Source organism: Anastrepha ludens, chromosome 5 (assembly GCF_028408465.1).
Source record: "Anastrepha ludens isolate Willacy chromosome 5, idAnaLude1.1, whole genome shotgun sequence".
Classification (NCBI taxonomy): domain Eukaryota; kingdom Metazoa; phylum Arthropoda; class Insecta; order Diptera; family Tephritidae; genus Anastrepha; species Anastrepha ludens.
In genome coordinates, this window is record NC_071501.1 from 75529545 (window position 1) to 75553684 (window position 24140).

The 24140-nt window shown below is 35.9% G+C and overlaps 4 protein-coding genes across 9 annotated transcripts in view; 2 read left to right on the plus strand and 2 right to left on the minus strand.

Moving 5' to 3' along the window:
- Nucleotides 1–244: 244 nt before the first annotated feature.
- LOC128862902 (uncharacterized) lies at nucleotides 245–1396 on the plus strand. Its single transcript, XM_054101714.1, has 3 exons — nucleotides 245–413; nucleotides 474–660; nucleotides 716–1396. Exons 1-3 carry the CDS (start codon nucleotides 403–405, stop codon nucleotides 1298–1300), a joined length of 783 nt encoding a protein of 260 aa, XP_053957689.1. The 5' UTR covers nucleotides 245–402; the 3' UTR covers nucleotides 1301–1396.
- LOC128862899 (putative nuclease HARBI1) lies at nucleotides 1334–2868 on the minus strand. The gene is made up of 4 exons (XM_054101706.1): nucleotides 2652–2868; nucleotides 2127–2562; nucleotides 1921–2065; nucleotides 1334–1849 (listed from the first exon to the last, which is right to left on the minus strand). Exons 1-4 carry the CDS (start codon nucleotides 2771–2773, stop codon nucleotides 1476–1478), a joined length of 1077 nt encoding a protein of 358 aa, XP_053957681.1. The 5' UTR covers nucleotides 2774–2868; the 3' UTR covers nucleotides 1334–1475.
- A 364-nt stretch (nucleotides 2869–3232) lies between these two features.
- On the plus strand, nucleotides 3233–9373 carry LOC128864236 (PRKCA-binding protein). 2 transcript variants are annotated; one of them, XM_054103801.1, is made up of 5 exons: nucleotides 3233–3410; nucleotides 3656–3706; nucleotides 3775–3993; nucleotides 7051–7162; nucleotides 7224–9373. In XM_054103801.1, exons 1-5 carry the CDS (start codon nucleotides 3364–3366, stop codon nucleotides 8601–8603), a joined length of 1809 nt encoding a protein of 602 aa, XP_053959776.1. In that variant the 5' UTR covers nucleotides 3233–3363; the 3' UTR covers nucleotides 8604–9373. The 2 variants fall into 2 exon arrangements, with proteins under 2 accessions (XP_053959776.1, XP_053959777.1); XM_054103802.1 differs by lacking the exons at nucleotides 3656–3706; nucleotides 3775–3993 and having other exon boundaries at nucleotides 3234–3410; nucleotides 7224–9370.
- A 4363-nt stretch (nucleotides 9374–13736) lies between these two features.
- The window catches only part of LOC128862944 (DEP domain-containing protein DDB_G0279099), a 33002-nt gene continuing 22598 nt past the window's right edge, over nucleotides 13737–24140 (minus strand). For 3 of the 5 annotated variants that reach the window (XM_054101787.1, XM_054101786.1, XM_054101789.1), the window contains exons 2-3: nucleotides 14180–15832; nucleotides 13737–14047 (exon numbers count right to left, since the gene is read on the minus strand). In XM_054101787.1, coding sequence (XP_053957762.1) covers nucleotides 13750–14047; nucleotides 14180–15768 — 1887 coding nt within the window. In that variant the 5' untranslated portion in view covers nucleotides 15769–15832 and the 3' untranslated portion in view covers nucleotides 13737–13749. The other 2 variants (XM_054101790.1, XM_054101788.1) reach the window with 2 other exon arrangements.

Here is a 24140-nt window from a genome sequence, read left to right on the forward strand (position 1 = left end):
AAGGTGGTTTATGTAAAATTATGAATTCGATATAAGTAAATTTCTCCAACACCAAATAATGACTTTTTGTTATATACCCTGCGCTTTAAGTTGACAGCAACTCGTTTTTATAAGGTCAGATTTGATAAATTCCGTATGCATACATATGTGCGACTGGGCGACTCATATGGGGATATTATAGATACGGCTAGTATCAAGGTGGTTTATAAATTCACCTTGGCTGGTATTGTCTCTTGCGAAGCAAATGAAAAATAGGCGAATTTAGCCATCTCGAATTGTGAGATGCGAATCACCGCGAATTCGCCACAAAATGGCGAACGAGTGTCGAAAATGAATTTAGTGTAATATAATTGGCGAAAAAACTACTTAACATCAAATTTGGCTACTGTTCGCATTGGAAAAATGGAAAGGACGTAAGTATACTTTAATTTTATGGATATAATCTATTTAAAATAATATATTATAATTTTCAGTACAAAACGGACAACAGCGCAGCAGTTCCAAAAGCTGGTAGAAATAATGAAGAAAAACCCAGACGTCGCCAGGGGAGTGGGAAAATTTGTCCCAACTAAAAAGAGCAGAGCAGAGCTGTGGGAGAAGTTCGCTACCGAACTTAACGCCATGGGCCCTCCAATGCGGAGCGGGCGCGAGTGGAATAAGGTAACCATTTAATTACTTGTGCGACCGTAGTTACCTACTTGCGTGTACTCTTTAGGTTTGGTTGGACTACAAACTGAAACTTAAACGAAAAATTTCGACAAACCGACACAAAACTATGGCTACAGGAGGAGGATCGTATACGCAGCGAGGCTTAACGCCATTGGAACGAACCGTAGACGAGTTGCTCCACCTGCAGGAAGCAGTCAATCCCACAGGCATGGAAAGTGAAAAGGAAAATTACCTAGAAACCCCCTCGGTAGAGAATTTACAACAGGATACAGATTTAGCACCGTCATCATCAAATTCCCGACCTAGAATGACTGTTGAGGATCGAGAAAACATTCGAATGAAAGCGTTAGAGAAACAGTCCGAAGCCCAAGACATCCTTTGCCAAAAAATTGCCAATATAGAAAAAGAAATTGCAGAAATGGCTAGATATACTAGAAAAATGTACGAGTTAAAAAAAGAGGAACTAAAATTATTAGAAATAAAAGAAGAAAGGAAAAAAGAAGAAAATTTAGAGAAAAAAAGACAACACAAAGAAAAAATGGAAATGAAGGGAAAAAAGCTGGATCTCAAATATGAAGAACTACAGTTAATGAAAATCCAACCAAAAGCATCTGAATATGTGAAGAAGTAATTTTTAGTTTAATATTTTATAAAGTGAACAAAATTAATTTGTAATTTTTATTTAATTTTTAATGAGCATAGAATAATTTTAAATTTTACCTGTATAAGAAACAGATATCAAAAGCTTTAAATGAAATAAAAAACACAAAAAAGTAAGATTAATTGAATTTATTCAATAATTCATTCTACAACAAAGCATCAGCTATTTGTCTTCTACGGCGCTCTCCTAGTGTATCAATGGCATTTTCATTAATTGGGTCCGATGGCACAAAGGAGTCAATCAAAATTTCAGCTTCCTCTGGATCACTGATTCTAAATTTCTTACAAACATTGTGTAAAGCGCTGCATATGTTTATAATTGATGTTACTTTAGCAGGATCGTAACGCATTTTTCGATCACTCAAGAGACATCGAAAGCGACATTTCAAAACTCCAATCGCACGCTCAACAACGTTTATAGCTTTCGCGTGCTTCTCGTTGAAACTTGATTCTCTAGTTCCAGATTCTGCTTGGCGGAAGGGCGTCAGTAAATAAGGACTGAGTGGAAATCCAGAATCACCTGCAAATGAGTGAATTTTGTTAAAAAGCAATGCAATAATATTGATTTTATATACACATAACAAATATTACCTAAATAAATAGATTTGTGATCTCCGGTTTGATGCATGTTCTCCAAATATGATTTTAACGAGCTATTATTCCACACGAACGAATCGTGCGTGGAACCAGGAAACCTCGCATCCACAAACCGAATGTTCATATCATGATCGCAAGCCTGTAATTTACAAAACAAATTGTTTGTCAATGTTAAGGTCATTATTTCTTAAAAAACTTACTATCAACGCATTTATGCTGAAAACCCCTTTTCTATTCAGATAAAGATGTTTGTTCGCATTAGGGGCACAAATCGCAATATGCATTCCATGAACGCAGCCAATCACATTTGGTATTCCCGATCTGGAGATATATTTGCTTTTTGCTTGTTGTTTCTCTTCTTCAGTCATTTCTGTGTTTATCAAAACACTGCAAATTTCACTTTCTAAAATAGGTAGTATCTCCTTCAAAATAAGCGAAACTGTGGGCTGGGCAAGACCCAATTGAAATTCATTCTCCACAGTTTGTTGGTAACTGCCATGTGCGAAAAATCTTAGAGCACAACACAATTTTAGCATTGGCGTTATGGAAGATGAAAGGTGGCAATGAAATTTGTTCTTAATTTTGTCCAGCACAAACATAAATGCTTCCTTATTTAGCCGAAAGTTCGTTATGAATCTACAAATGCAAATATGTAAGTACTAAAAAAATGATTTGATAAAAACATGCATATTTCTGTGGACCGATAATTTTCACTAAATACTTACGCTGTGGCCGGCAGCTCCATAGGATTGGAGTAATTTCTAATGAAACGCCTCTGGCGAATAAGGCTAACACGCGGCTCCACATTATAACTATCCTCGAAATAAAGATCTACGTTCTTAAACATTTTTGTTTTTTTCGTTTAAGTTCGTATAAATACACACATTTTTAAGTATAAATTACACAAATGTGAAATGAGGATGAACTAATTTATTTTTCTTAAATGGCAACGATATAATCTCGGCGAATAAGTTCATTCGCCACTCACAATGCAAATGTTATGTGTGTTCGCCAAACCGTGCGCTTCGCCACATTTGGTCGCTTCGCAAGTGACAATATCAGCTTAAAGCAGAAAATATGATATCAAAAATCAAAAAAGTTTTCTTACATTTATATAACCACCTATTCACTATATTCCCTCACTTGCGTGGAGATTCGCTTCCCAGAGAATCTTCAATTTAGAACTCGAAAAAATCTTATTTAAAATTTCATTAACATTATCTGTTTAAATTTTTTCTGTTTTACTCACTAATTTATTTGTAATGAAACACATGTTTCACCTTGTTTTGTTGTGTCATCAAATTCATTGTGAATGAATTTGTTTGCATTTACTGGCATCGCTAGAAAGTATGCACTAATATTTGCTCAATAAAATCTTAACAGCAAATCAGCGGAACAGCAAATTTAGCTTTAATTCGTTATTTATAATCTGCAACAATGCTAACGGATACAGACGACGATTTCTTCTTTGAGGAGGATAAAATGTAAGTTAAAGATCACATCTGAAAAGCTAACGCCATAACATATGTTTGTCTGTTTTAAAACATTTGTGGTTTGTGTAATAAATCAATATCATTGCATACATATGTGACGTATATTTATGTTCTAAATTAAACAAATTTCTCTCAATTTCTTTGTGTCTATAAACTGGTTGGTAACATTTTTTGTTTGAAAACTTTTAAAAATAAAAAATAACTAAAAATCCTATTGACAAAATGCTTTGATACAGTAAAAGCTTAAGATCGGACTCCACTGTCACACCACTAATACCCGTCGAGAAGTAAGTAGAAGTCATGAGGCATTTCCTTGGCTGAACGAATTGTATGAAACCGCATAAATTTCCCCAAGTTCTACACGCTCGGAACAGCAGCAGCAGCAGCCACTGGAGCAACAGAGTGAGCTGAATGTAGATGATGCCACATTTGATTTTGAACTAGAATTAGTGACTGACAACGAACGGAAAGCGGCGTCTGCATGTGATGATGCCGCGGCGACAAGTATTGTTGTGCCCTTTTTAGGCGACCGTATAAATGATTTCGATAGGCAGAAATTTGAGTTAGAGCGGCTGTAAGTTTTGATTTATAATAAACGGCCAATAACTACTTAAAGCATAGGCATAAGTGTAGCGATCTTATAATTTCAATATTACTATATACATATATATGCATAAATATATAGAGTGTTCCTATGGTAGATATCAAACTAGTTCGGATATACGAAGTCGGAGTAGTCCAATATAGCTAAATTATGATTTATGTACTCATAACGTCAACGAAAATTAGTTTTGCTTGCAAAATTGGTTTTATTTTTAGTTTAGTTTAAATTTTTAGTTTCGTTTCCATTTACATTTGGATTTGAAAGAAAATCAAGTAAAAATCAGAGCCCTTTTTTTAACTTTACAGTTTTGATTTTGAAAACTTCCAATAAAAGTGCAAGTCCCTCCGAGTTTGATTTATTTTGTTCGCAAAAAAATAGCACTATATTTTTATTTCGGCCGAATTTAAAATCCAAAATGAGCATTTTTTTCAATAAGCGTTTGTAACCGACAAAAAGAAATATGCCATATGTTACGAAGAATGTAGTTATGTAGATTCTAAGTTGCTAGAAGTGTGTTATTTAATGCCAGAGTGTCAATAAATGCGTAAAACGTGTGCATACACCAGGCCCGTGCGAACTGCGGGGTTGCAGGGTTCAAACCCCCACCCCCCGACGAAGTTTTAAAAAATTTTTTGACATGAATCGATATGAAAAAAATAGCCATTTCTGAAAAAGCCTGTTTGACTTCAAGATACAAATTTTTATCATTGACTTCCGTTGTGTTGTAATGTCGAGTTAATCCACATAAAAATGTAATTTTAATTAGATTATACAAATCTGTATTGCTAACAGTCCCGAAAAATAATATATTTAATTTCGATCAATATATAATATTTATTGAATTGTTTTCCAGTATTGCTCCCAATCATAATATACATATATAAGATGCACATGTTGTATTGCCATCGTCTGCACAGAGAAAATTCAAAGTTTCAATTCAAAATTTATAATATGTAATTCAAAATTTATAATGTAATGCCGCCGTAGCCGAATGGGTTGGTGCGTGATTACCATTCGGAATTCACCGAGAGGTCGTTGGTTCGAATCTCGGTCAAAGCAAAATTAATAAAAACATTTTTCTAATAGCGGTCGCCCCTCGGCAGGCAATGGCAAACCTCCGAGTGTATTTCTGCCATGAAAAAGCTCCTCATAAAAATATCTGCCGTTCGGAGTCGGCTTGAAACTGTAGGTCCCTCCATTTGTGGAACAACATCAAGACGCACACCACAAATAGGAGGAGGAGCTCGGCCAAACACCTAACAGAAGTGTACGCGCCAATTATTTATTTTTTTTTTTTTTTTTAATGTTTAAATTTAGGTTTATATAGATTTGAAAAATAATAAATATTAGTTTGGAGAAAAAGAAATCCATTATTTTCTCGGTAGATGGCTGAAGTGATCAATATCTCGTAAAGTATCGATCAAACAATTTAAAGTTTATGTTCGTTGTCAAGGTGACATTTCGCACTAAAAAATGCTTTTGCTGTTTTCTGTTTGTTCCATTCAGTTGTGAGTTACAGGGTGTTAGCATTGGAAGTCAACAAAGAGAAAATTCGGCACATTTAACAGTTTTTTTTTTTATTTATAAAGGCGAAAATGTAAGACAGGCCACTGAAATAGTGACTGATGTTTATGGTGCCGTTAGTGTAACAGCTAATTACGTGCAATTTTCGTTTCGTCGATTCCGTTGCGGCATTTTTGCTCTTATCAAAAATGTCAATAAGGAGTTATATACAGTTAGAAAGCCGAAAAAAGCGAATTTTCAAGAATTTTTTCTGAGAAAACTTTTAAATTTATTGATCTAAAAATTTGTACACATATAATGTTATCTTTTAACTGTATTTTAAGACTTAGTGTTAGTAAAAAGATTAATTTGGAAAAGAGCTACAGCTGATCTCCGGAAGCTCCTCTCTAAAAACACGTTTTGCGGTGACCACTATATCTCTGAACTGGACCTGAAATTAAAAAACCAATTAGATTTCGTTAAAGTAATGTTAAATCTAGTAATTAATCGAAGGAATAAGTAAAATAAATTTTTTTGACAAAATGGCGGTTTCTCAAAGAAAAAAAACTATTTTTGACCAAAATTTCGGCCTTCAATTGTTAATAAAAAAAATATGTTTATTGGTGAGATCTTCGATTAATTGCTAAAATATATATTTAAGAAGCTCGTGGTAAAGCTTGAGACTTTGAAAAACACGTTTACATTTACTCTGAAACGCCTTTTCAAATTTGCGTGTAACTTCGAAAATACTCACCGGAACGATATTAAATTTTCTATGTGTGTTCTTAAATATACATATGTATAGATATACATATAATAGATTTTTTGAAAATTCTAACTGCATATAACCCCATAATTTCGAAAAGGTCGATAAAAACAGAGAAATAATCGAAGTAGACCGGCGTGTTAGTAGTCGTAGCATCGCCCAGGAGCAAAAAATCGATCGTAAAACAGTTTTAAACCATTTGCGCAAAAATAATAGACCTCTTCTGTGAACTGCTACAGCAATAACTACAACCGTTTTAAAGTACGTCATCGTGTGAAAGTAGCCTGTTAAAAGCATCACGTGGGAATAGAGCGCGTACTAGTACCGTTCCATAACGAACTAGTTATACACTAGTTCGCATTGGCTCGGATTAAATACAAATATGTGTGAATTACATTGTATATGCAAATTTTAATTGGCTATAAATTAGATAGTTATTTTTGGTTCCCAATCATGCTGCTCATGAGCGCTTAATAATCTCTTCTGTTCTCCTCTACACCATAAAGCTTTTATTGTTTTTGGTATTGCATTTTCTGTGTACTCCATTAGTGTGTATATGTTTTGTACCATCATAATTGTCTAATGCATCAATATCGCATCCTAAAAAGCATATTTAGCATTCGTAGAGCTTATCACAACCATATATAATACAAATACATACACACATTTATATATATACATATATGTACATATATACATTTTTAACATTCAAAATAAAAACTAAACCTCATTTTGCAACTATCCACCATTACACACAGGGGTATGACAGTGACAACTAATTCGGTGATGATCAACAAGGATCAAAGCAACTTGATAGGCATCAGCATTGGCGGCGGTGCCCCATTGTGTCCCTGCCTTTACATAGTGCAAGTGAGTCTAAAATTGAATTAGTAAAGTTTTATATGAGTACACAGTTTTTGTCTCCCTAAAGGTTTTCGATGGCACGCCAGCCGCGCGTGAAGGTTCCCTCCAGAGTGGTGATGAACTGTTGGCGGTCAATTCGGTCAGTGTGAAGGGCAAAACCAAGGTGGAGGTGGCCAAAATGATACAAGCACCCACTACTACCGTTACCATACACTACAATAAGCTACATGCTGATCCGGAGCAAGGCAAATCGTTGGACATTATACTTAAAAAATTAAAGCATCGCATTGTGGATAATATGTCGAGCAATACAGCGGATACACTGGGACTCTCGCGCGCCATCCTATGCAATGATTCGTTGGTAAAGCGTCTGGAAGAACTTGAGGGTACCGAACTGATGTACAAGGGTTTGGTGGAGCACGCACGACGCATGCTTAAAGCCTATTACGATTTGCTGCAAACTTACAAAGCTTTTGGCGATTGTTTCAGCCAGATTAGTGCGCGTGAACCACAGCAGCGCGCTTCTGAGGCGTTTCGTATGTTTGGCGAATTCCACAGGAATTTGGAAAAGGATGGCCTCAGCATTATAAAACAAATCAAACCAGTGCTCTCTGACCTGGGTACGTACCTGAACAAGGCTATACCGGACACTAAATTGACGGTACGCCGTTATGCAGATGCAAAATTCACTTACCTCTCCTACTGTCTGAAGGTGAAGGAAATGGACGATGAGGAGCATAGTTTTGCAGCGCTGCAAGAACCGCTCTATCGCGTTGAGACGGGCAACTATGAATACAGACTAATTTTGCGTTGTCGTCAGGATGCGCGCAATAAATTCGCCAAACTACGTACCGATGTGTTAGAAAAGATGGAGTTGCTAGAGTGCAAACATGCCACAGATCTGAATCAGCAATTGCGCTGCTTGCTTGACAGTTTGGCGCAATTGAATCGTTCGGTGGTGGAGCGTATGGACGCCTTGCCACCACTTTTCCCCATCGAGGTTGACTTCAAAGAAACCGATTTCCAATATAAGTCGAGCACTCTTAAACCGCAAGATTTGGATGAAGAAGATGAGGAGACTAGCGTGCGCACTGAAGCGAATACACTGCGTGCGACGAGTACGGAAGTTGTTTGCGGTCTAGAAGCTGTTGAAGCACCAGCGCCAGTGATGAATATACAGCAAAAGGGATCTCTTTTAGACGATCTTGACTCGGCGAATAATCAAGGCGTCGAAAGTAATGAAACCCTTTTAAAAGAGTTGGGTCTATTTGGTGTTGATCTTATGTCAAATCCACAAACTTTAACAAACCAGACAGATTCAGTTGCCGCACAAAATGGCTCTTACGATTTTGATTTGTTTTTAAATCAAACTGCAGCAACAACCACGCAATTGGAACAGGATTTGATGTCTGCCAACGCACTGGAAACAGATCTACTGTTGCAGTGAATGTGTTGCAAGGTGAAGGAAATGAGTTTTGCGAAAACAAAAAACAATAAAAATAGTATCATACCTGATTAATAAATGGTTAATAAAATACCAATCAATCGTGCATCCCTTTCCAACTCGGCTGCCAAAGTCACTTACGTTTGTTGCAGTACAAATGAATGTCTTGTCAATGCTACCGGGTATGGGTAAATTGGAGTCTTGTATTTATGTATGTAACTGTATCGCCATAGCTATGCGGAATACTATTTGAAAAGTAACATACATTTTCGAATAAGTTGAATGGCCTTAATTTTATTCTGAACTCTGCGGACGTCTAACAAAACTAATTCACCAATCTTCGAGAAATTTGTGAGCCTACAACCATCTGCAATCTTCGTTCACACCTTTTAAATATATCCAATTCGCAGCGAAGCTCAAGTTGAGAATCAGTTTATTATAAATTAGAGAATGAGCTATGAATTGAATTGGAGAATCATTTCAAATGTCTTTGTAGTTAGTTATAAACTAAAAATCAGGTTGATAAATATTATTTATATTATATGGGAAAATAAAATGTATAAAATTAAATATATATATATATATATATATATGTACATATATAAAATTACTTTACGCATGCAGGAAGTTCGATTCATTTGGTTTAAAAATTTCACATAACTGTTGTTTGTAATAGACTAACGGAAATTTAGCCTACAGGATTTTTTTCCTTGTTCACTCCGCTCGAGAGCATAACATCTCGACAAGACTCATCCATCGTTCACGGTTCTGTGCTGTTGTTTTTGCGCCCAAGTATTCCTTGGCCGATCGCGACCTCTACTCCCATGCGGGTTCCAGTCCAGTGTTATTCTCGTGATGCAGTCCGGTAGTTTTGTAAGCGTGTGACCTATTCACCATCACTTTTGCGTCTGATTTGCCATAGGATGGGTTCCTCATCCATTAATCTCTACAGCGCGTCGTTGCTGCTGGTGTTGGTCCAGAATATTCCACAGATGATGCGGAATTTGTTGACGGAAGGTTGTAGCCTCTATGTGATGTTGTTAGAGACCAGCCATGTTTCACTTCCGTACAACAATATTGACTTCACACATAAGCTGAATATTCGCAGTTTAGATCGCCTGGAGATTTGCTAACTTGCCCATATAATATACGCATACTCAAACGCCGCCTTTGTTTAGGCGGCAGTTGACATTTTCATCTGTTTCGCCGTATGCCGTGGCAGTCCCGCCGAGGCAGCAGAAGCTTTCGATAAATTCCACCGGGCACCCGTCAACTATTATATATCTGGCTTTATTGTGGTTTACACTTTTAGCTTTGGTCTTGGAGAGAGGAGACAGATGTAATCGCCGAAGTCCAGCCTACAGGAATTAATTTGGTGATGTTACTGTAGTTTCGTCCTCCAACTGCCCACTATACCAAGTTTCTCATAAACGCGGTCGACAGCTTTGTTATTGTTGAACAGAATAAAGTTTTGTTGAATGATGCTGAATTGACAGTTGCGAACTGGGTGTAATTCCAAGTGGTACCTGTAACATAACCCCTATTAACACGGAGGTGACGAATAAGTTCGTCATATTGTAATAATTTGGGAAAACACAGAGATAATCCAGAAAGCTATCAGTCTGTCTATAATGAACTACATGGCCAAAGTGTAGATGACGCACTACATAGAAGCATCGAGGCACCCCAAAACAATAGACGCCCTCTTCTTTCCAGACAGTTCTAGTTAAGATGTCACAAGACTCACAATCTCTAAACAAAAGTGACGGTAGAGCAGCGAAGAGCAAACGCTCCGCCAACGTTCCCACGACAGTCTATCGTTTCCAGACGACCATGGGCTGTCCCCAAACATTTATGCAATTACAACAAAAACAACAACAGCAAAAACAGCTCTTCGAAACTCCGCTGAGCAGGAAGAAATACCTCGAGTAATTGAATATCCAACGCGAGACGGTGCGTCCTTTTCGGCCAGTCGTTTCCAATTGGAATCGACAAGAGTATATCCGGAGGCGCCCTAGCTGATGCATTAGCTAGAACAGCTGTGGTGTCAAAACTAATAGCACTCAAGCATTTCGTGGCGTTGGGACAACACGTTGGGATGTGAAGAGCTCAAGAAATCAATCTGAAACCACACTGGGTTGCTATGCCAAGCAAAGTTCTTACTGGGGGGCTAAAATCATTAGAGAATCAAACTGGCCATTGTAGAGTGCGAAGTCATCTGCACAGACTTAGGGTATTGTCTAACAACATCTGTCAATCATGCCAGCAGTCGCAAGAAACATCATCTTACTTGCTTGTGAGCCATATAGAGAACAAGAAGTAAAGCCTGGTACGGTCGGAAAACAGACACATATGCCCAGCCTAGTCCAGTATCATTTCAGGCTTCTTAAAAGAACTGGGTCTGCATTAGGTATTGCGAAGAGTAAAGGCCAAAATGTACGCTCGAAGTGTTAACCTCTATCTACCACGAGGGAAAAGTTCCACACTAAGCCAACTCGAACCCGAAGATTCAATTTCGGAAACGGGTTACAAAACATCGCACATCTCTCCACATGCAGAAAATAATTCAACTGACACCAGAAACGCTTTCAACTCAACCGAAGACCACACATTTTATTGGACTTTTAGAGGCTAAAGTAGTGAGATACTTCAATAGAAAAGTTTAGTCAGACACGCAATTTCGACCAAGATCGATAGAGCGCGTCAGTCGTTTCTTTTCGCGTAACTTGGCATTCGTATGACAGAAGAATTATTCTCACTGCTTTACACTATGTAGATGGAAACCAACAAAAAAATGTGTATACCTATAGGAGATCTGAGTGTATTTGACGACTAAATGCGCTGCGTAAAATTGTCCATTTCGAAGCGGAGTTTTCGTAATATGTGTCCGCCCTGCAGCAGCGGAGTTTATTAGGTTAGGTAGTGCTGACTGATCCGTAAAAAAAATCTCTTAGACCTCTATGGTCTATTGTGTTATTTTATGTAATTCTTAATGCACGTCTTCGCGAGTTTTAACAAACCGCTCAGCCTTTTGTCAGGAATATATTTCAAGGGATAAAAATATGTTGATCCTAGGCACATTTGTCGAGTCCTACAAAGAGCAGGGCAGTGGGAAAGTATGTGCTTTGCACAGTACGCCTAGCATTCGCTTCGTTGCATGTGTTACACGCATCGCTCTGGACTAATCCCATTTTGGCTGCGTGATGTGGGATGCGAGTGTCCCGTCAGTACTCCAACCATTATTTTGCTAGACAGTGATTAAATAAAGTTTGCAGTTTTCGTATTCAAAGTCGCACAATTCCAATTTAACACAATTTTGGCAGTTTTGTAGGAGGTTGAGTGTTCCCATATCGACTGCATTTCCAGAGCTACTTTTGTTTTTAGCAAGTGGAGTGGAGTAGAAAGTGGAACTTTTTGAGACAAAATACCTCGCCCCACCGCTTCTTATGTCTACAATCGGAGTTGTTCTGATAGCAGAAATGCTGTAGTGTTACCATAATTCAATTTTCAGATATGCTACGCCCATCTACGTATCTGCAAATTAATCGATTTCAGGATTTACCTCCATCCCGCCCCCATAAATCCCATGCGGCTTTATTTATGAATACGTCAAATTTGAGTTTTTTTTTCTTCTAGTTGTATTTCTTTAATATTTTCAAAACGAATTTAAACAATTGCATTTATAATAAATTCAGTTTTACAGTCATGGATATGTAAGTACAGTTGAACATTATGACTGCAAAGTATTGTACTTTCTCTCCCAAAAATCTTAAAACTGTTTGTTCGCTCTTTTACTTTGCTGGCACTAACAATAATTATTATAAAGTTCCAGCAACCAAATAAAAATTATATAGGAATATCAAAGTACACTTCAACAATAGTATGTGTACATGCAATAGTATTTACAATTGATGTATAAATTTGTAATGGACATAACCAAGAAGAATAAATAAATAAATGTAGGAAGTGAAGAAAAAAGTGATATAATATAATGTAAATGATGGTAATGAGAAGAGGAGAGGAGTTGAGTTCACACCATGAAAACAGATATGTAATAAATAAATTTACATACATTTATGAGAAAATAAATAATTTCATTAACTAAACTTTTAAAAACTATTTTTTATATTACAATAAACTAGTAGAAAATTCTATGAATTAAAATAGTAACAAGCAAATAACATATTTACATTTTGTATTTAATACAATTTCAATAGTTTTATACTACATATATATATATATATATATATATTTAATCTAAGCTACCACAAAAACTAGCATAAATACTATTTTAGCAAATGCGTTTTAGTGCGTAACCAACAGCGGTATGTAGGCCCATAGAAACGTGCTGCTGAACAAATTCAAAAGTAAAAGCACGCTCAGAGCGTGAATTTTGTTAGTTTCCGCTTGCTTGTTACGCAAAACTAAAAAAATATCATTATAAGTAGCTGTTGCTTAATACTATTTTGATACTTGATGATGCACAATTTAAACAGTGCAATCGACGGTAGGTAGACTTTTTTGTTTTCACATCATTACACTTGTGTACACATTCAACTGTTGCCTTCATATATGATTTGGAGTTTTTGTTTGCATTTTTGATTTTCATATTCACTGGGATTGTCTTAGTTATTTCCTATCTAGCCTAAACGTGTTAGTTTTGCTGGTGTTGTGGGTGTTCTGGTGATGGCACCTCTTCTTCCTGCCGTTGCTTCTGCCGTTGTCGTCTATGACGCTGCGCATTGTTGTAACAGTTTAAGTTAGCTGTTACACGACTTAATAACTCTGTCATGCGATTTGGTATTTTAAACAGTTGTTGACGACGTTGTCCCTTGTTGCACACTTCATTGCCTACACAACTTCTATTGAGTTGCTCCACAACAGCTGAATGTTGTACGTAGGTTACGAATGAGCTCGCATGTTGCAAATCTTCCAGTTCGGCTAAGTCATGTAATGTCTCCACTGACACCACACGCATGTTCAACAAACCATCAACCACATGTGCGGTGACGTTGCTGCTCGTACCACTGCCATTCCCATCAACACCAGATTCGAAATTCAGGCCAAATGCACCTGCAGTAGTTGCATGCAGCATTATTCGGCCACCATCACCTACGCCGCTGCGGTAATGGGCCGCATTTAGCGGACACTAGGTGCATGTAAGTAGTGTCTCATCGAGTAACTTCACACGCAACTTCTGTTTGTAGTGATATTCTTTAAGGTATGCTTTTAGGCGCGCCGGCAGCTCTAGTTTAGCTATGCCATCATAGGTGTTGTGTGATACAATGGCGGCACGCGCTAATTGCTGTAAGGAGAAGACTGTTCCGCGATGGAATGGTACAGTCAGCATTGGTTCAAAGAACATGACGCTGCCGGGATCCTTATAATGTTCCAACAAACCGGTCACTGTGGAAGTGCTGAAAACGGCTGGATCGTGGCAATCGAAGCTATTAAGATAGAAGATAAGTAGTGTAAATATTTTTTTACTTATTTTGCATATCCATTACCCTAAAATTTCGAACCAAATAACGCATGAAGTGCATTTTTCGAAACTTATGGCGCATATTTAAGATGCTTACCTAAACTTGTGGCCACTCTGTTCAATACGCGCATGCAGCGATCGTCCGTATTTGCGGAATGTCACCGAGAACAAGTACTCCTCCTGTGCCGAATCACGCAATAAGAATGTTCCTTCGGGCTTGCCCTCCAGTAGACGCTCAGCCTCATAGCGATCCATTTTGCCCCAGTAAAAGCTTGAGTTGAAAATACGCTCTAAATCAGGTACGAGATAGTGCACAAAATCCACTTGCGAGTGCACAATGGGACACAGCGCTCTAGGTGCGACATGTATACTACTCTTCGTCAACGAAGTGTGCGCTGTGCTATTCAAGTTCTCGCGTTCTTCCTGGCTTAATTGATCAGCACTGCAGTTTACAATAGAGCCACCACCGTCATTATTCCCAGCAACGAGTTCTGTTGCCGTCAGACGCTCCAATGTGACGCCGCCCGCTGTTGATGGGCATACCACCAAGTTTATGGAGGAAATGATGACATCTTTGTTGGATGTCCATATGGCCAGCTGATTGGTTGCTGAGGTCTGTGGTGGAAGTGTTGCTGTTGAGGTAGTAATTGATAGTGGAGTGGATGTAATTGCATCGGAAGCTGATGCAGGAGTGGGATTACAAATAGGTGTGCTATGGTAAATGCTGGAAGCACTAGCATTCGACAATCCTGTTGTCTCACCATCAAACGGCCGTATTTGCTGCTGACGCGTTGGTGCAACTGACAATACTGGAAGCGATTGTGGAATACTGTGGGAATGATTAGTGCTGCTGTTATTATTATTATTGTTGTTATTGCCATTCGATATTTTATTCGAATGCGATTTACTGATGCTGCAGCTGGACGATTCCAACATGCTTCTAAAATTCATAAAAGCCGACTTAGCTCTCTGACGCCGGCTACTATCCGGCCGGTTGCGTATGGAGGCAGCAGAAGCCTCTTCGGTAACCTCGTAGTACTCCACGGGATCAACACCACCGTCTGCGCTTTGTTCCGGCAGCGGTTCAGTAATGCGTAGCGGATTTAAATGAACCGGAAGTGATGCTCTACTATTATTATTATTATTTAACGATGAGTTGTCCGAACTTCTAGTGATTTCCACTTTTTCAGCATCTATGTGCAGCACCTTATTCGAATTCGTATCCACTAAGCGCCGATAATTCTCGATCCTTGCCTCAGTTTGGGTGGACGTGTGGGATGTTGACGGCAGTGTACTCTGTTGTGCATTATCCATCTCACACTGCGAATGCGTTTTGAAGCGTATCTTTATAATAATCTGTCCTGGTGTGTTGTTGGACACTGATGTTAGACCGCTGTCTTCGGTTACTGAATCGCCACTGTCCAATCGCAAAATGGGCAAGAACTTGTTGCCTCCGTACACAGTGGCGACGTTAGTGCTATTGCTGGTGAGTGATGCAATTGAATTGCGATAATTCTTATTACAGTCGCTATTTACTGAACGCGACTTTGGAAAACGTGACGAATGACGGCGAGTTGAATGCTTGGACAATTTAGCCGATGACGTTGTGTCTGTAGCTGAACTTTTGTTGAGGCTAGTGTTACCGTTGGTGAAGCCAGCAGATAGTTTGCTGGAACGGTGCCCCATCGGAATATATTTACACAATTTGTTAATTTCTATATTGAATCTGGCACAGCAATTTTAGTTGTGTCTGAAATAAAGTAAACAAAATTGTTTCTGAGTAAAAATAATGAATGGAAATGTATGTTTGTATGCATGTACGCACATAAAATTAAAGCTATTTTTAAATACATATGTATATGTGGCTATCCTCATTTGCTGCAAGAATGGCATATCTCATAATAATGACAGTATCTCATTAGATGAAAGAGTGTCTGTACTTTTATATACTTAGAGAAGCATAGTAAATTGAATATTTAATTTTTTGAGTTAAGACATTTTTCCAGCAATCGAACGACATGTTCAACTGAAAATTGGCAATAACGATCAAATTAGTTTCGGAGAAAGTACGATAAGCTAACGTGTGTTCTTTCTAAGAGTTGTGAAAGCATTTTTTTTGTTTTGTTGAAACCAATTAATCTTTATCAAGTGGATTTTAAGCGTTATTTGAAATTCGTGGGATTTACGGTATTCATGGAAAAAATAATCAGCTAACTGACTAAGTTGCAAAAACAAAATACATGGAAAATAATCAGCTGACTGAGTTGCAAAAACAAAACACATGTCAAATTAGGCGTTTACAAATAGTATTTTTTTTTACTAAACTCTTAGAATCACATGTTCGTAAGAAAATCTTTTATAAGGAAGAAAATGCCCAACGTATGCAAAAAAAAAAAAATGTCAAAAAACAAGGCGAATTTCGTGCGACTTTTTGTTCTCGAATTTAATAGGCTATAAAACTGAGTACACAAAAATTTTCTTGAACTTCTGGGAGTTGAAAATTTTGGTAATAATTTTTTGAGATATGTTACATTTTTTTTTTAATTTTTGTACAAAGTTAGGAATATTGATTTATAAGGTTTTTAGTATGCATGCACATTTTGTATGAAACCAATACAGAACACTTTGACATATAAAGTAAGAGTTGAAGAGTCAATGAAAGTTGTATTTTTGCAATATTCACTTTTTTCATTAATTTACTATCAAAATAGAGTTCATCAAGTAACAAAACCAGTATAAATCAAAGTTCATGGAATTTTTTTTAATTTATGAAAAATCGAGGAACGGCAAAAATCTTACTGGGATTTTTTTTTTTAATTTTGCCTTCATTTATTTCAATCAGTTTTGCTGTTATAAGGCGCCAATGTGAAGTTTATACTGTTAAGAAATTGTAGTGGTTTTCACTGTATAAGTATGTAAAGGGTGGCGCAAAATTAATCACCCGATCAGGAGATTTTTCTTTTTTTTTTAAATGGCATCGTCGTCAATCACTTTTGACACTTGTGTACTAGACAGCTGCAATATATAAACAGACACCACTGTTCTGGTCGCTGGCTACACGACTTTTTACATAAACTTGTGTAAAGCAAGCACTCACTTTGACAACAAGTTAGCAATCTCTCTCCAATGTTGTTTAAACAAAAACAGAAAACTGATTGATATAATAAATTTAACAGTCAAGACCTCGAGCGGCGATGAAATGTCATTATCAAAACAACCTTCGATTAAAAAAAACACGTATTTGGACCACCCTTTATGTGACCTTAAAATGCCAGTACTAATTTACACTACACACTACAAATATTTACTTAATTTATGTCAATGCGGAACGTTTAACACACCTCAAAGATCGGCGCACTTGTGCAGCGAAAGCAAACTATGGAAGTCTTTATAGGGCAGTTCACAATCAAACGACATTTTTTTATCAATTTTCAACGAATTCCACCTTTAATGATAAACAATCGCACACAACTGGAAATTGGATTTTTTTTTCCTTGAAGATGACTGGTTGTATTTTTACGACATTCATTCATTCATGAAAAACGCTTCGAGTTTGATACACATGTTCATGAGTTTGTATAACAAAGTAAACACACACACATACACACATACATATATGTAAGTACATATCTGTTCGCACATGCGTTAATGAATTTGCAACAATAAAAAGAACACTTGTTTAGATTTATCAACTAACGAACCCCATAAGAAACATCAAACAAATAGAAAAAAAAAAAACAAATAAGAAAAAAAAAAACAAATAAGACTTAAAAAAATTATATTAGAATAAAATAACAAATGAAATAATTAAAAAAAAAAAAACAAAAAACGAAATAAAACAAATATAAAAAAGAATTAATAAAAAAAAAAAAATTGATAAAAAGAAAGAATTAATAAAAAAAAAAGGAATTAAAAAAAAAAAACAAATTAGAATTAAAAAAAAAAAAAACAAATAACTAAAACACAAACCAAAATCAAATAAGAATTACAACAAAACAATTCGTTGATAAACAATTTTTTTATATTATATTTTGTTTGCATTTGCCATACAATTAAGCGGAGGGCGAGACTGTTTTATGGGCGTGTAATATAAATTACACAACTGATGCATCTCTTTGACGATTTATTGCATCGCAGCAATGCGTTTGTACGCGAGCTAAGGTTTGATCACAACTTCAGGCATCAACAAATTTATTTATATGTACTATATGTAAATATGTTGAATTACGATGACCATTGAGATTCTAAACTACAGGGCTAGGGATATTACGATACTTCTCTATTAGAGATAGATACATACATATGTAAATAATCATACACTTTTCTAATTAATTGGATTTTTCATCGCAGATATCTTTTAGGTAATATTAGGAATTTGTGCTTTAAAATTAAGAAAAAAAAACAAAAAATATTTGGAAATTTTTCAGTGTATTTTAAAAATACAAATAAATAATAGAGAAAGGAATTATTTGAGTTTATTATATCAAAAGTGGCAGCTTAGATCTTTGCGTTAATTCTGGATTTTACCAATATTTTTGCTGTGTTGTTCAGTTTCATAGGTGGGCACACTGCATTATAAATTTACTGCATTACAAAAAGCAGTAATCAGTAAAATATTACTGATAATGAAGTTTAATTTGCATTACTAGTAAACTTTTACTGATTACTGAAAAAAATTAGCAGTAAAAATTTTTTTTTACTGATTACTGAAAAAAATTGCAGTAAATAAATATCAGGCTATTAAAAACGTATTTTTAAAATATAATACCCCATTACCGTCATCTGCACCTGTAGAACGGTTGTTTTCATTCGCTGGAATTTTAAATCGGTCCAGAAGGCAAAAACTCAGCGATGGAAATTTTGAAATGCTTGTGTTAAGAAAGGCTAATAGCAAATCAAATTATATTAACAGTATTCTTACTGCAATTTTTTTTAGTAATCAGTAAAAAAATATTTTTACTGCAATTTTTTTCAGTAATCAGTAAAAAAATATTTTTACTGCAAATTTTTTTTCAGTAATCAGTAAAAAAATATTTTTACTGCAATTTTTTTCAGTAATCAGTAAAAAAATATTTTTACTGCAAATTTTTTTCAGTAATCAGTAAAAAAATATTTTTACTGCAATTTTTTTCAGTAATCAGTAAAAAAATATTTTTACTGCAAATTTTTTTCAGTAATCAGTAAAAAAATATTTTTACTGCAATTTTTTTCAGTAATCAGTAAAAAAATATTTTTACTGCAAATTTTTTTCAGTAATCAGTAAAAAAATATTTTTACTGCAAATTTTTTTCAGTAATCAGTAAAAGTTTACTGGTAATGAAAATTAAATTGCAATATCAGTAAAATATTATATTTACTGCATTTTTACTGTTACTGCAAAGTGCCCACCTATGTTCAGTTTATATTTTTCAGTAGCGGCAACTGAATTTGACAATGCCATACAAACTGGTAAAATACCAATTTTCTCGAACAAAGTTGAGACATCTAGTTTTATTGTGAACTACAGATGTGTGACTGTGTTGACTTCATTGTGCCACATTTTATTATTTCCGTGGAAGGACAGATTTTGTATTACCAGTTCCAGTGAAGAATATTATTTGTACTCAGCATAAAGTAACAGCACTCACTTTGTTTATCCGAAGGAAGAGCACATTTCAAAACTAGGGTCAAGACAATTCACTGAAATCCAGTTTATTCTCTTAATCGAGATAGGAGTTTGCGTGCCATATTTACAATTTCGTTATAAGCATTTCACGCTTATAACCACTAGAAAAGTTGTACGAAAATTTCACCTTCATACGTATTTAAATATGAAAAAAAAATCACGATATAAGCTCCCGCTTTTGGGCTTATCCAGCTTTCAATCACTAAAAAATTGGTAATCTTCCCGCTTTAGTACTGAAATTTAATTTTGCACTTATCCGTACAAATAAATGTATGCTTTAGATCAATAATATTGAACAGTACAATTTCGGTCTTGCTACAATGCGAATTTAGTTAAAATTGCATAGTTTTTTATCAACTAATTAATTCGTACATATGTAGTATAAATTTGTAGAACGCAATGAACGAACTAAAATTCAATGTAACTGTGTATTGATTTCTGTGCACTTGAAAATTTGTTGCACAAACACACATACATACATATATTTATATTTAATGAATGAAACCTCAATTTGTTTTCCCTTTAAGAGGAAATTTAAATTCAATGTAAATTAATAGAAGTAGTCGTTCGTTCAGGTCAATAAAATGCACCGGTAATGTTTATAACCTAGAATTTGAATATATGCAAAGTCAGAGCTTATAAGTATACGACTTTCAAAAAAAGCACCTCCCGCTTATAAGCATCGCTGTACATCATAATACCTTTTCAACAGCTGCTTACCCAACTCATGATCTATTGGCCTCTGGTAACGGTCAAGCATTGTTTGACAAGAACTTTATATGTGTGCGTGTCGGGTGCTTGACGCTAATATCTAAAATTTTTGATTTTTACCGACAACAAGTATGTGTGACACGACGCCACCCGACTGCACTAACACATACAAAGCGCAGTCAAGCATGGTGTATCGTCACCAGAGGCCATATGCACATATACCAGCGAATGACCATCACCTACCATAAACCACAAGATCGATATCAAGCAAATTTGTTAGCATAAAATATACGGTACCCTGTACGCGATATCGTATACCACGAACTGTCAATCTGAAAGCTTGACAATTTCTTTTTCATATTTACTATATTTATTCCAAGAAACCAAGAAGCGATACAATTCGTAGAAACGTTGTGCAAACAAAAAATAAACATCTGCGCTTTTCTCTCTCTCTTCGAATTTTTTTATTATTTAATGCTTTGAGCGACATGCATACATACACATGTACATATTTCTAATCAACAATCATGCTATGAAATATCTACGAAAATTATACCCCTAAGATCGTGTTCATACAGGGTAACTTTTGTTGGTTCAACTATTAATTTGTGGAAAAGGGGAAACGTGGAAAGGAGGAGTTGAGTTGGTCCTGCTCGGTCAACACGCTTCGCGTCCTCGTTGTACCTAATATAGCAAACAAGACAGTTGCCGCACAGAGCAATTCGCACAGTTAAAACAACGAACATTTCCCTGTTTGAATGTGTCATAGCATGCAAGTAAGATGACAGTTCTGTTGCGATTACCGATCGCTGATACAGACGTGGTGTAAAAAAGCAGAAGAAGCAAAATTGTTGAGCATCCACAAAGACTCCAAGTGATCCTATTTTAAAATCCTCTACCTTTCTTTGAGTAGGTGTACTCATCATCTTTACACTCTGCAATGTGGAGTGCTCACGTGCTGTTGCTGCCTGTTGCCAAGATAATACGACCAAATTCAACAATGAATTTGCAATACGGGGTACACAAGTATATGTACATACATACATATGGATGTATGTGAAAGGGACAAACCCTCGAATTTCCTGATAGTGCTTTTTATTTTTTTCCTTTTACTGCAAATATGCGAGTCCAAAGAACAATGCGACAGTTGGCTCAACAGTTAATAATGCCGATTTCGAGGAATATTGTGGTGGTGTGATGTGCGCCGCTGGCACCAACAATAGTAGTGACTCATACTAAATAGTTACCATCTGCTGCCTGCTGGCGTTCACCATAAAGTGTCTGCATGACATGCTGACAAACATGCCCATGCACACACATACATACATGTAAAAGTATACCCTGTAGGAAATAACTGAATTATGAATAATATACCAAATAAGACCTATGAATACTAAGTACGTATAACTGTTTTTTTTTTCATTACTAGCGGGGTAATCACCTCGAACTAAATGTAAATTTTCTGAGACACCCAAGGCGAATTTATTACAGGTGACAGCAAACACATATAACTAAAACCCATGATGCAAAGAATAATGAGATGGCGCCCATCGTGGTCCCGTTACTTTGCGCTCAGCGAATTTGACAACTAGTTACGTGATTTTAGCTCCAGTATGGCCAGATTATCATTTTCGTAACTTGATTTAGCATTTTTTTTTGTTATTTTTATTATTTTTTGTCTCGGAGTTTTAGTTCATTCCACATGACATTTTTCTAGCCTATTCTAATTAAAAGTAATGTTTATAATTTTGTAAAATATACATTTTTTAATAATTATTTAAATAATTCACTCAGTTTTATTTAGCTTTACTTTTTTTTAACATCTGGTGGCATTGCCCGCGATTGCCGGTGTTCTTCTGCTTTCGGCAGTCAAATCTCTCTCTCGCTACTGCAGGGTTGCCTAGCTTTGGATATAAAAACGCACTAAATGCCCATTTAAAGAAAATAAAACACGAAATTTTTATTGTGTTACTTAAAGAACTTTGTATGCGTGACAAATTGTCTGTAGAATGTGCGTTTTTTTAAATAAATGTGTTATGCTTATGTACAATTTAATTTATGAGTTTTTTTTGTTAAGCGAGACTCTTTTATTAAGGGAACGATTTTTTGCTATATTTGAAGTTATGTAACTAGATAAGGTACTCTTTTTGTAAAAATGTCAGTATGGTTTCTTTAGTATTTTGTGGCTTATTTTTACTATGAATACACCTCTTGATGCTCTATGTCTCACTAAGGATTGATGACCGGAAGAAACGATTACACCTCTATGGTTTTAATTCGCACTCAATAAATTCAAAGGCTTTTTAAAATATGTAAAAAGGATTTCAATCTTAAGAAGAGTTGAGAGCGGGGCATTTAATATTTTTGCATAGCCTTAAATGGAGCCAAAAATTAAATTTGCACTTTCAAATTATCAAATTTTATAGGAGTAAAAAAATTTTCATTAGCACTAAAATCTTCTCAGAGTGGACTTTTTTAAATTTCTTTTGTATAATAATACAGTTTTTTTTAACCTAAAGTTTCGCTAGCCTTAAATTAAAAACAAAAAGAAACAAACACCAAACTTAAAAATTGTCGCATTTTCGGTATAAAAAAGCACTAAATTTATTGCGAAAAGCAAATGGTTGGCAATACTGCACAACTCAGCAAACGTGACGTCACGTACGCTCTGATGGGCGCAATCTTGTTTCTATCATTCTTGACTAAAACCCTACATGTATTTGTTGTTGCGTTTGGGCCAACCATCACGTCAAAATCAGCAAGCAAATGTAAACATACAAATACATACAAACAAAGCATATCATTTTGACGTAAGCCATACCTACGGTGAAACATTCAGCTGGGTGAATGCTGTCACCTTAATAAATCCACCTTGGAGACACCTTAACAAAATTTGGAAGTGTTTTTCCACCTAAACAGCATACATCAGTTGATCATTCATATTATTAGTTGATAAAGCGGTTCAACTGTTAGAACAGGTGCGGTTATTTTTCAAAGTACATATCCCATATAACACAAGTTTGACTGATCTAACAAATAAAAATAAAAAATCAAATAACCAAAATAATATTTTGTATTACAGTGCAATATCACTACTTTTTCTAATGAGCCTTTGCCTTTTATCATTTCAAATCGACTTAAACAATGAAAAAGGTCTCTCTACTTCACAAGAAGTGATTAGAACAACTGTCACAGACTGAACGGACTGTCACTCCAGCTGCAAATATATTGGGAGAGTTTATACTGGTACAACAGCAACTAACATTGGGCAGGCAGGGTTGAGAGCGGCATTTTTGTTGCTGTTTTTTTGTTATTATTTTTTTTATTTTATTAAAATTGGAAATATTCTTGTTCATTAATTAAACGAATTTCTGTCTAGGTCCCGTATCTCTTCGATGGTAAATCAAATATGCAATTTAAGATCAGCTCCTACAACCGTCATGATTAGAGGTTTGGCTGGCCGTTTTGAGGAACTGAACACCGTTGCCGACCGGAGGGTTGGAAGGCTATTCACTGAAATGTACGCACTGACGACAACGTGGGAGCTGAGGAAAGTGTTGCAAAGGGGTCATCTTTTTCAAGTCACTGATATTCGGTTGCGATTTCAGTATTTTTAGGCATTTAATTAAAATCTTGTCAAAAATTTCCGTCTCCACTATGTACCCTACAGGGTAGTTGGTAT

What these genes read in the sequence shown, in the direction of transcription:
- LOC128862899 (XM_054101706.1), bottom strand. Translation starts at nt 2,773, where the DNA reads ATGTTTAAGAACGTAGATCTTTATTTCGAGGATAGTTATAATGTGGAG. An exon ending in ATGGAGCTGCCGGCCACAGC is followed by an intron (nt 2,563 to 2,651) that starts GTAAGTATTTAG and finishes TTGCATTTGTAG; the next exon opens with ATTCATAACGAACTTTCGGC. An exon ending in TCAGCATAAATGCGTTGATA is followed by an intron (nt 2,066 to 2,126) that starts GTAAGTTTTTTA and finishes TGTAAATTACAG; the next exon opens with GCTTGCGATCATGATATGAA.
- LOC128864236 (XM_054103801.1), top strand. Translation starts at nt 3,364, where the DNA reads ATGCTAACGGATACAGACGACGATTTCTTCTTTGAGGAGGATAAAAT. An exon ending in CCACTAATACCCGTCGAGAA is followed by an intron (nt 3,707 to 3,774) that starts GTAAGTAGAAGT and finishes AATTTCCCCAAG; the next exon opens with TTCTACACGCTCGGAACAGC. An exon ending in CCTGCCTTTACATAGTGCAA is followed by an intron (nt 7,163 to 7,223) that starts GTGAGTCTAAAA and finishes GTCTCCCTAAAG; the next exon opens with GTTTTCGATGGCACGCCAGC.
- LOC128862902 (XM_054101714.1), top strand. An exon ending in GCGGGCGCGAGTGGAATAAG is followed by an intron (nt 661 to 715) that starts GTAACCATTTAA and finishes TGTACTCTTTAG; the next exon opens with GTTTGGTTGGACTACAAACT.